This window comes from Paramormyrops kingsleyae, chromosome 11, assembly GCF_048594095.1.
Source record: "Paramormyrops kingsleyae isolate MSU_618 chromosome 11, PKINGS_0.4, whole genome shotgun sequence".
In the NCBI taxonomy this organism is placed as follows: Eukaryota; Metazoa; Chordata; class Actinopteri; order Osteoglossiformes; family Mormyridae; genus Paramormyrops; species Paramormyrops kingsleyae.
Genome location: NC_132807.1, coordinates 24,089,230 through 24,101,314, shown reverse-complemented (window position 1 = coordinate 24,101,314; position 12,085 = coordinate 24,089,230). Strand labels below are relative to the sequence as shown.

General features: G+C 39.0%; 1 protein-coding gene across 1 annotated transcript in view; it reads left to right on the top strand.

Annotated features, from left to right (window-relative positions):
- The window catches only part of LOC111858221 (anoctamin-3-like), a 66,463-nt gene that overhangs the window by 20,180 nt on the left and 34,198 nt on the right, over positions 1-12,085 (top strand). The window contains exons 3-10 of the mRNA XM_023839789.2: positions 5,452-5,582; positions 6,173-6,328; positions 6,696-6,796; positions 7,281-7,325; positions 7,717-7,848; positions 8,911-9,017; positions 9,815-9,870; positions 11,749-11,870. Coding sequence (XP_023695557.2) covers positions 5,452-5,582; positions 6,173-6,328; positions 6,696-6,796; positions 7,281-7,325; positions 7,717-7,848; positions 8,911-9,017; positions 9,815-9,870; positions 11,749-11,870 — 850 coding nt within the window. The remainder of the gene's footprint in view (positions 1-5,451; positions 5,583-6,172; positions 6,329-6,695; positions 6,797-7,280; positions 7,326-7,716; positions 7,849-8,910; positions 9,018-9,814; positions 9,871-11,748; positions 11,871-12,085) is intronic.

Sequence of the window (12,085 nt, the reverse complement as noted above, 5' to 3'; positions counted from 1 at the left end):
GCTGCTTTTACTGCTGACTCTCGCCTCCTAAGTTTATAAAGATGTATTTCTAAAGCTGTTTTAAATATATTCAAAATAAAGTCAGTGGATGGTTCATGTGTTTGGATGATTATTGGTCAATCTGTTTTTGAGCCCAACATAATGAAATATATAATTTCAGCATTCAAATCAATTTAAGTCAGCGGAAAAAATGTAGAATAAAACCACAAGCATATGGCCAGTCTGCTTAATCATCCTATGTCATCTACCACAATGATGGAATGAGAAGATCAAAAAGAAATTAAAGATGAGAAATTATGGGGAGTGGCATAATGCATGGCAGTCCAATTTGACAGAGTAACAAAAGCACATACTTTAAGTACCGATGGCTGATCCCAGTTAGTCCTGCACCATCTGCTGCCTCACCGTAGCACGTGAATTTATTTGTTGCCACCTTTCATTAGATAATTAGGTATCAATAATTCATTCATAAAACATATATAATTATTTTTTCATTTTTTGAATGACATATCAAAATGACTCACACTTTTAAACATTTACCCATTTTGTGTGTATTTTTTTTTAAAGTTTAAGGTGAATAATATCATATTAAATGCAACAGTACAGCAGGCCCTGTGCCTTGAACTGAAAACACACATTGCATCATTACCCAACATGCTACCTACCATCCTGGTTAATGTAATTAAATTTTGGTTATATTGTATACTGCATATAAGTGAAGCTACACTGAATATATTTCTGGTCGTCTTTGAACTGCGATGCTGGCCTTTGCACTGCTATCACAGCCATTCTCCATGCGACGTGGAGTCCTGCTGAGAGTCAGCTCTTATTTGCAGCCAAATGTTCCAGTATAAATACAGTACAAGCACTGAATTCAAGTTGGGATGATTAGTACTACAGAACACTGGGACTGTTATGTTCCACAGTATCACTGGGTCTCTTCCCCTCTCTTGCAGAAGGCACAGAATTTCCATTCGATTCTGACTGATTTTTTGAGATTTCAAACAATTTGAATAATTACCCTAAATCAGAATTTGTATGTTCTTCTTTCCAGAAGGTGGACAGTTGGATCAGTTATTCATTATTTGGTAACTAAGTAACCCTTTTCAACTTGCAGCCTGTCATATCGTTGTAAGTATGTTCACATTAGGACACAGATAACACATGTTGTACATGGAAGGATTAAAAGGGAAAAAACCTCAGCAAAATGTTAAATCAAAATGTCATGTCAAAGGCAAGGAGGTGAAGGCAGGCGTGGGGAAAACCAAAATAAATGAAACTATAGACAGGGCAAAAGGAAACGGACCATGAGGGTTCAAAATGGGTAAGGGGGGGGAATCAGGCAAGAGCACAGGGGAAACTGGAGAGCGCGCGCGCGCGCACGCACGCACGCACGCACGCACGCAGTAACAGGAATGACTGTACTGGGGAGCTCGAGACAGGGAGGCACTATATACATTACTGTTGAGGGAGCAGACGAGAGGCACCTGGGGTGATCCACACGAGGGCTGTAACGAGAGGCAAGATTAAACAAGTAACAGGTGTGGCTCAGAGCCATATAACAGAGAGAATGAGGGGGAAGCGACGCAGGGTGTGACAAATCCTTTTGATGTTTCAACCAGGCTAGTGAATGAACCTTGTGCATCAATGGCCCATGAAAAGAAATGTTTCATAAAATACAGTTATCCTTTCAACCAGCACATCATAGTTGAAGATTGCAATTTACCTACATTTTTCAAAAAAAGAATCTGCAAATATGACACCAAAGGATCCTGTTATCAGAGTCATTGTACTGATATAATTGACCATCCTGGGTAAAATTTCCCCTCTGGAAAGTTTTACTTCCTGTTCAATAACAAAGTAAATTGTTTTTATATGTAAAATATATTAACTATGAATTATAGCTAAATGTATTAACTTTGCTTACTTTGGTTAGGTTATGATTACATATATATGTTTTAAGATTCAAACATACAAAACTGGGTCATCCAACCTTTTTGAAACATCATTTGAGATGTTCTTTGGAGTCAAGATGTTCTTCACAGTTAAAATCCATGAACCTGTTTTCCAGCTGTTAATCTAGCTTACATGCACGGAGGGGTTACAGAGTGTAACCCAGCAAGAAAGCCACACCAGGCAGAGGGACACCTTGGATGGGAGGGTACACACAAAGCTAGTCTCACTCTAGGTTAATTTTGAGATACCAGAACATGTCATTGGAATGTGTAAATCAGAGTAACCCCTCACTACGCTGGAACACACACAGCAGAGCTGTGTGTAGAGCTATGAACCCACAGTGTCACAGTGACAGCCTATAGTCAAAATATTATTATTCTGTCGCGAAAGAGATTCATAAAGGTACAAATGAGATTCACATTATGAGCATTATGCAATGCTAGGGGATGACACTGAGGGTTTATTATAAGGTCACTAATATTAATTAATGATTCAAATATGTTTCCAGCATTATGGTAATGGTTTGCGAGGAGTATGGCTCGGAATAGCAGAGAAAGGAAAAGGGTGACAGGAAATGTCAGAGAGAGGCTGTAGGGAAAACAGAGTGATTAAAATATTCCCTGTGGATGCATCATGCAGTCAGAACGAATGACAAGTGTCCAGGAAAATTAGGCTTATTTTTACCACTGTCAGTCATTCTGTATACTATATGTTCTCACTGTGTTACTGTAAGGATATTAAACACTAAATTATGAAACACATCTTAGTGTTATTTAAAAACAAAAATATGGTTTTGCTACTGGATGTTTACAGTTCTAGTTCATTATTGAAGTAATTATCCAAATCTGTGGTTTTTGAATGAGAAGCACAATTATTGATCATATGTTGTGAAGGTTTCCAACTGTCAGCTATAAAATACTGAGAAATACCAGACTGAGAAAAGAGACCTTGAAACTAAACCCACCCCCCCACACCCGCCCCACCACGTCAGTAATTCTAACCAGTATAAACATTTCAAAGATGGATGCTCGGGTGGATGGATATTTAATGACTGACAAAGCTTGAATATGAAACAAAAACAAATTAAACATCATATTTACAGTATAGAACCTACCTTTGAAATGAAATGTTGTATTTCAAAACTATTCTTTTACAAAAAACTTTCATTTCTTAATTATTTATGCTCTTTAAAAATTTTATATTTTACATCAGAGAGTGTGTATACAGAGAGAGCATGTTTGAGTGGAGGGACTTCACACGGTAGATGTAAGGCAGGTGGAAACCTCACTGAATTCCTGCTCTCCAAATAAGGTACTGGTGTAATAGCCAGCAAAAACCTTTCCAATCCAGCAGAGTGATAACAGTCACTTTTCACCACCTCCTATCTCTCATATCCACTTATTGTATGACATTATTAAGACCTGGAGTGTGGCCTGAGCACTGAGAGTGAAATCTGTAGTGCGCTTTATCAGCTGGGCCAGTGACCCAGGACATCTTCAGCTTTGGTTTGTCCTCTGAGTTGCTGAATATATCCAACATACAGCTAAGGTCTGAGCCTGCAGCTTCACACCCGTAAAGAATTACAGATTATACCTAAATACTTCACTGGTTGACAGAGTAGTAAGACCAGTCCAGATAATGACACTAGATGAGGTTGAGACAAAGGGCAGCCCCAGACATACTGCTCTTCTGATGGGCAATTAGCCTTTAACATGATTATAGCCCTATTTCTGTGACTTTCATATATAAAGGTTAAATATTACATAAACCAGGTCCTTAGCTGTACATTGCAAGGCAGTTACCACCTGCCAACCAGCCAAGTGACCAAATATGTTCAGTTTGATTAACACGACACAGAGTAGCTGCAGGTGGCACTGTGACGTCGTCAAGGACCTTCAGCTGTGGCCAGATGGTTGGACCAGATGAGGGTAACTGTTGCTACTCAGAGGGACTTCTTCAGTAAACATCCATGGTATACTTCTGAAGATATGAGATTTACATATATCTCATCAAATTTCACAGAGGACGGGGCTGAAACGTCAGATACCACCAAAACACTTCTAAAAACAAACAAAATTAAATAAATAAAATAAATGCCTTTATTGTACCACTGTGTCATATTAAATAAAGGAAATTGCTCAAATGATTTATAAAACTCCCAAGAATGATTAAGCCCCTAGCAGTGAAGCACAGATGACATAGCAAGCTAGTAAGATCACACTTAATTGAATCCTAATTAGCTGTTCCAATTACAAAATTAAGGAAAAGGCTAGGAGGGAAATTACTGAGGAGCAATTAAAGTGGTATCTTTATTTACACATTACAGAGCATCTCTAATATTGACAAACACTTCAGGTGATCCCCTTGGAAGCAAATAATGTTGGCTTGAATTATAGCACATACAATAATCCAAAGATGTGTTTGCTTTAGGGAATAACCCAGGATGTCAGTGCCAACAGGACACAAACTAAACTTACTTTTTATCCACAATTAACAATATAGCTAGTTAGCCAGCTATCTACCTATCAATGTTATGCTAAAATTACCGATGTAAAGTAATCCATACAAACAACCATCATCTAAATCAGGGGTGGCTAATCTTATCCACAAAGGGCCAGTGTGTATGTGGGTTTTCGCTGCAACTCCCTAATAAGACTAGAGGACTGATTGGCTGAAGAGTCCTCACACCTGGGTTTGAACAGCCGACCTACAGGTTATCCCAAAAACCAGTATATACACCGGCCCTTTGCGGATAAGATTGCCCACCCCTGATCTAAATGTTGAGTTGTACAAATATTTCTTAGTTGAATATAAGACTTCATAAACCATCTTTTTATTGCTCCATTTGAGTATGGGCAGTGGTGGCTTGATGGTTAGGGATGCACATTTGTAATTGAAAGGTTGCAGGTTCAAATCCCCGACAAGCAAGGCCCCACTGTGGTGCCCTGAGCAAGCACTGATGTAGCACTGCTCCCTGGGTGCTGTATTGACTGCCCCCTGCTATGTCACGCTGTCACATATGGGTTAAATGCAGAGAACACATGTTGTTGTGTGTCAACAATAACAACTAATCACTAAATCAAAAATGTAGATGTTAAATTCTATTGGTAGACAAGAGAATGAGCATATCCCATCTATAGTACAAAGTCATAGAAATACGTGGTTTTCATCAGACAGAAATGATGTGCAGCTTCACCTATGAGACGAGGTGGATGTGTCTGGATATCTCAGTAGGCCTTCAGCTCAACAGCATATGGTGTGACAAATTCCACTGTACATCAGAGGCAAGAAGTGTTTGCAGTGTGGAGATTAACATCACTAAAGTCATGCTGCCTTTTTGATGTGCCCTTATTCTGGTTAGAAGAAAATATCGGATGTTACTGAAAATATTAGATGTTACTCTTCTCCTTAAATTATTGTTAGTGGTTAAATATATAACTTTTACATTTCAAATGTGGTACAGATGTAGCTGAAGTTATAACTTCCTGTCTGCAGCTGAGGATGGACGGGACCAGTACACTGAGGAGTCCGAGACGGGAGCTTATGGGTCCAGGACCGACCATTCGCTTCTGATCCAGCAACCTGCCAGCAGACCCCGGCTGGAGAGGCGCACTGAGTCACTCCAGGTAGCGACTAACCTCCACCCAATTTTTATTTTTTGCTTTGAAAATGCATATTTAAATACCATAAATAGAGTAATCCTATTATGAGCTGAAAATTAAGACTTCAAAGTTGGAAGGATTAGTACATGCACATGCAATTAATCACTGCTTGTTTTGACCTAATAGCAGCGGCAGATGATCCTGGCAAGGGTAATATGGGCAATTACCCAGGCTGGCATCTTCTGAGGGGGCATCACCTTAGCAATGCCCCCCTCCTCCTCCTCCCCAGTCAATAAGTTTTACTGACAGCTTGGGGGGGTTAAGCTTGCCTAGGGCATCTCATAGGCTTCGACTGCTACTACCTAATAAAAACAGTGTACAGTATTAGTGTTAGAACATAGTGCATCAACTGATGATTGACATAACATGATAAGCTTGGAAACCATTGGTTTTGAAGCATCTCTCAGTTTTATCTATGACTCACACACAATGTAACCCTCTTTGCATTATAAAGAACACATTACGATGTGGTGCAGTTACAATAAAATAGCTGTATTCCACCTTCGGTATATTGTTGGAAGAAGATCAGAATGAAACTAGTGGTTGTTCTACAGGAGCGCAACAAAGCAGCCCATTCTGGACTAACGTTCAGAGATGGGAAGAAGAGAATTGATTACATCTTGGTTTACAAGAAGTCCAGCCCACAGGTGGAGAAGCGATGCACGTTTGAGAGAAACCTGAGAGCTGAGGGGCTGATGCTGGAGAAGGAGGTATGGGGCCAGTGTATCATGGGTAATGTAGTCTGTGTTCGCGGTTTTAATAGGTACAGCATGTCTATAAGTAAAAAAATAGGGGAAAAACAGAGGCTGGTTATTTTTTTTCTTTATATGTGAGTATGACTTTTATAGAAGACCAAAAGAACAGCAAAAGTTAATATCCGATTTTTTTAATTGCTTACTTTTGATCTAAAAATATCTATGCAAATCGAAGCTCCTTTTTCTTATAGCAACAAGAAGAACCAAATTAGTACAGTAGTTTATTAGTGTAGAGTACCTCGGTGCGCTGTGAAGCACAATGCCGCTACCTGCTGAGTGAGAAACAACCTCAGCTAACACACTGGTTCTGTGTCTTTTGAAGCCGTCTTTGACCAACAACGACATCATGTTTGTGAAGATCCACGCTCCCTGGGACACGCTGTGCAAATACGCCGAGCAGATGAACATACGGATGCCTTTCAGGTGACTCCCAGGCTTGCCGGGCCCCCGCAGGGTCGGGGGCAGTGTGGCTGTTAATGTGCATAGCGGGCAGTATGTCACACATCTGCATTTCTGAAAGAAGTCTGTAGAAAATAACTGCAGTTCTGACCTGCTGACAATATACACTCAAAGTGATTCATTTATAACGTTTATTACATTTTGGGTCTGTTATAGGTTTTCATTTTCAGTTTGATTTTGAGAAGATCCCTATTCTGTATTCAGTATATATTTTGTTGTTTGCTGCATAATCGCAGATAATTATATATATATATATTGTCTAAATCAATATCAATAACCATTATATTCAGTCTTTGTAGAAAGAAAATTGTCACACACTTCACGAAAAATTTGTCAATATCGTGTTGTTAATTAGTCAATGGACGTCAACATAGTACTGGCTGTTTTTGCTACAGATTCATATATTCGGTGCATGATTTTTACTTTTACTTTTATTTTGAATTTTCAGGAAAAAATGTTACTTCACTGATTGGAAGAGCAGGACTATGGGCAGGTATGGTATGTGTGGGGTGAACCATCTGTCTGCCTTTCAGAAGATATGTCAGTTTCAGTATTATTGTATGCTACACTATTCAATACTATTGTACATTGTTCTTATTTCTTAGCATTGTGTCTAATTCTGGCCACTATCCATATTTGACTGAGTCCCTAATCAGATGCAATAAGGCAAGAGACCAGAATATGTATTATCAGAATTGAACCAGATTTCATTTATTGTGCTATGGAAAGATGCAGAAACATTTGTAAATCCTGCAAACAAAGCAGGGGGAGAGTGTTTGCATGAAAGGCCAATATTATGGCCCTAAGAGGACTGTATGGACAATGCCTGCTGGGGACCCAGAGGTAAGGTAGGAACCGTGGGCATGTTGTTGTGTCTCCCCTAGGTTTCATCTCCGGTTGCGTCAGGTGAAGAGCTGGCTTCCCAAGAATCCCATGAAGCTGGACAAACAGGCGCTTCCTGATCTGGAGGAGACTGACTGTTACACAGCCCCCTTCAGCAGGGCCAGAATGCACCAGTGAGGCCAGCAATGATTTTTTTTTTACCCTCATAGTTCAGCCCCACAAATCATTTCAAAACGTGCTGAAGCAATTGTGGAGCCAAAGCTATTTAACTGCTGATCCATATCTCTAAAATTAATGTCCTAACCTTTAAAGCAGCCGCCCCATACTAGATGATATTTCTGCTAAAAACCAACATCTCTGTCGTGTAATGATGAGTGTAATTATGATAAGAGATGAAACACATGGTCTGGTGGCTCATGGGTAAGAGGGACTGCCTTGTTCTCATTGGCTGACCTGGAATGACACAGATTGGATGTCCAGGGAAGCATCCTTCCCCTCCCATTCAATCCCACAGATTATGAGAGGTTTAGTCTGTGGTGGAATGGAATGGAAATACCAAGTCATTCTCTGGCCTAGGGCCTGGAGGTTATAATGCAGGAGATGTACACAACAGCAGCTGTGGTTTACAAACCCCTCATCCCTTAACTCCTACTTAAGACAGATTTTAATCCATTTACTCAATCTTCTCTTACCTCCTTCCTCTCATATTTTGCTTTTAAAATATCTCACACCGAAGGTATTCAGACGTTATTGCTTAAGTCCATGCTTAATCACACTATGACGTTTCTACCCAGCCCACGGATGCGTTAATTTCTTCAGAACCTTCCAGCTATTGCAATCTGTGTAATATTGTATTGCAAATCTAGTATAGTGTACTGAGATCTTTCTCTGGAATGTAAGCATTCTCTTGGAAAAGTTAGATTCACTGTGGTTTTCATTTTATTTATACAAGAGCTGTAATGATATTTTGGCAAATTTTTATTGCATTAAAACAATTTGAAGTTCTGATCTAGGCACATGCTAATGGGCTTGAGATACATTTATGACTCTTGCACTTTTTTGATTGGCTGGCTTTAATTATATTTAAAATATTCTTTCCTAATTAACTGATTTGCAGATTTGGTAGTCAGGCATCTACATTGCAATTCTGCCAAGTGTTGCTGTTCAGTTCATCCCCAAGGATTGAAAAACCTTAGCGATCGTGGTCTAGTAATAATACCCCTTTTTCTTTTCAGTTTTACAATCATCAATAGAGAGACGTTCTTCTCCAACTCCACAAGGAGCAGGATAGTTCACCACGTCCTCCAGCGAACCAAATACGAGGATACAAAATCCAAGATGGGTAAGGACAAGGGTAAACAACTAGTATCCACACCTGCTATATTCTACTATAAATGCATTGCTAGTTTGTTGCTGAAGCAGAATACCTGTACACTGGTGGTGTAGCACACTCCCCTACTGAGTGAGGAGCCCTCTACCCTCTGGCTACTGCCCTTCTGTGTTGCTAGTAGTTACTCTTTGTCTGATGCTAGGATGCTAGAATGTTTTTAAGTGAAATACTGCTGAAGGGTTGTCTTTCAAATGACGGAAGGTTATCTCCATGACATCTGGTCCCCATGGTAACTGGGCCTCATTGTAATCAACCTTCATGGTAGCCGAACCCTACAGTACTTCCGTTAAATAAGCTCTATAACACTTAAACACTACAGCAGTTGACTTTGAGCATTTCACAAGCAATTATTTGGCTCTTTGTTGTCATTATTTTAAATCAGCCAAAAATACTCAAGTCTGAATATACAAAATAGAATTTGAATTTATGGACAAAAATGTTAAATGTGTATTTGTAATTGTTAATATACTGGGTGTTATAGTAGGATATTTTTTTTCCAGTTAAATAATTTTTGCAGTAAGAAAATTGGACATGGGAATGCCCTCTAGGTGAGAACCTTAAGGTGCAATTGCCTAGGTCATAGGTGATCTTCTGTGGACATCCATCAGTCTTCTCTCAAGCTTAATCAACTTGACTGAAACTTGACATACTTGTATGGCAGAAGGTGTTTCCTTGGGAATATGAAAGATTGCGATTTTGATTTGTGTGTCTGGCAAAGAGCTGTATTAATGACTCATCCGTCTTCTTAGGCATCAATCGGTTGCTTGGCAATGGGACTTATGAAGCTGCTTTTCCTCCCCATGAGGTAAGAAAACTGACTTTCGGAGGCCTGGAGTGAAGGTTATGATTCTCGGCTCAGCACTGTGTTTTCTTCTGAGAACCAGAAATACTGCTGATTGTTTCATATTCCATGTTTCTAAAAATAAAGCCCAGAAATTTGTTTGAGGGACCCATAAAACATAGATAACAGTGAAGATTATAATGGCTTTCATCAGTGTTCAAGTTAAAGGGAGGATCTTCTGGATGGGACCTGAGATAAGCAGTCCAATTTATTTTAAGTAGTTTTGGATGTTACCTACAGAGTAGGAACAGAACCCCATTCATTAACACATTTGAAATGTGCATTTCTAATGTACAAGTGAAGTAGATATTCACAGTCGAACATAACATTACTACATCCATATTACATCATAAATTAATCTTAGTTTGATCCTAGTATGTTATGGAAACTGAAAGGAATTCTATCACTATTGACTATGTTATATATATATATATCCCTCAATAGCAGGACCCACCTAATTCTAGAAATGTTGCTATTTATGTAAAATGTTTGTTGTGGCCCTAAAAAATTTGGAATATAACTGGATTGTTTTGGACTGGGAGGCCCAATATGATATGCTTTCATGGGGCCCAAAATCTCTAGCAACGCCCCTACCTATGCTATGTAATATATTCCAGTTTTGAGAGTTAGTCCATTTAGCTGTGATTATCATAGGTAATGATAAACCTCATTAATTCACTACAAAGAGCATGTTTCATAATCAGTTAATTGTAATTGTAATCAATTTATTCATAGTAAGCATATGAGCAGCTTTTAGGGATTTATCTGACTTTTGAATGCACACAGAGAAAGTACACAGCTGCAAATGTGCTTGCATTCATAATGAATAATGATTCTAATGACTATTACATAAAACTCCAATATAATCATCCAATCTCTTCATACACAAACTCTTACTTTGGTTATTAGCTTGTTCAGCAATAGCACACATAAAAAAACAATGTAGCTGAGCAATTCGGCTGTTGACAATTAAAATTATGAGCCACTGTCCGCTAGATGATGGCATAGTGTTGTGATATTCGCATATAATGAAGTAAAATGGGTATTTCAATATAACAATGATAATGATCTTTAAGCATGTGGAATAAACAAAACTGCACACATCTGCCTTATTGGAATGCAAGCTACATGTGTATCATTAATATTATGGTTCAATTCAGCTTCTGGAATACACATTATTCAAAGCTAAATTGTATCCTTCGTTATACTCATTTGTGTTCTTTGCATTTTTTCCAAAAAACAGAATGAAGGAAATTATGTTAAAAACACAGTATCTCATGGTAATTTTCTTCATTCTATATTAAATATTACATCATAATCTGTGTTCTTCTGCTGCCTTTTGCCATATTAAAGCAGAAAGGCTTGTGAGGGAGTGCTAGTCACAGCTATAAGAGGTTGTTAAACATGATACAAAGTATACTGTTATAACACAGTTGCCTCATGTTTAAAGCAACATTAAGGGTTTTTTTGATGTTATAAAAATTATAAAAGTTTGCTATTCTTCATCTTCATCTTCTTTTTCTTCTATTATTATTATTATTATTATTATTTCGTAATTTTCAACATGTTTTTGGGTTGCAGTAATACACAGACACAGGAAAATGGCATCAAAGTGTGATGTTGTGGGGCGTTAGGGTGTGACTCTGTAGGTTTAGGCTGCGCTTCTGATCAGATGGTTGCCAGTTCAAACCCCAGAGTCAGCAGAGTGATTTCACTGTTACGTCCTTGAGCAAGACCCTGAACCCCTAATTTCTCCAGGGACCGTCTGACCCTCCTTTCTTAACTGCATGTTCATGAAAGCTTCTGCTAAATAAATACATGCAAATATATCTCTGTGGCCAGGGTGGTTACAGAAGCAGACACCCAATCAAGACGCATGGAGCCCAAAACCACAGGCACCTGCTGTATGAGAGATGGGCCCGGTGGGGAATGTGGTACAAATACCAGCCGCTTGACCTGATCAGGTATGTCGTACGCTGGCTGTCGTAAGCACATGGTACATAGTCAGAAACCTGGCCAGTGATGTGCTCCCACAGGCTTCCTAAAGAGGGGGAAGTTAGGCCAATTCCAAGGGCCCTCAAGTGACAAGGGTCCTAAAAATTTTAGGCACCTGGGCCATAGTTAATACATATAGCAACTTATGGAATATATAAGGACATATATAGAAACTGTGCTTCCC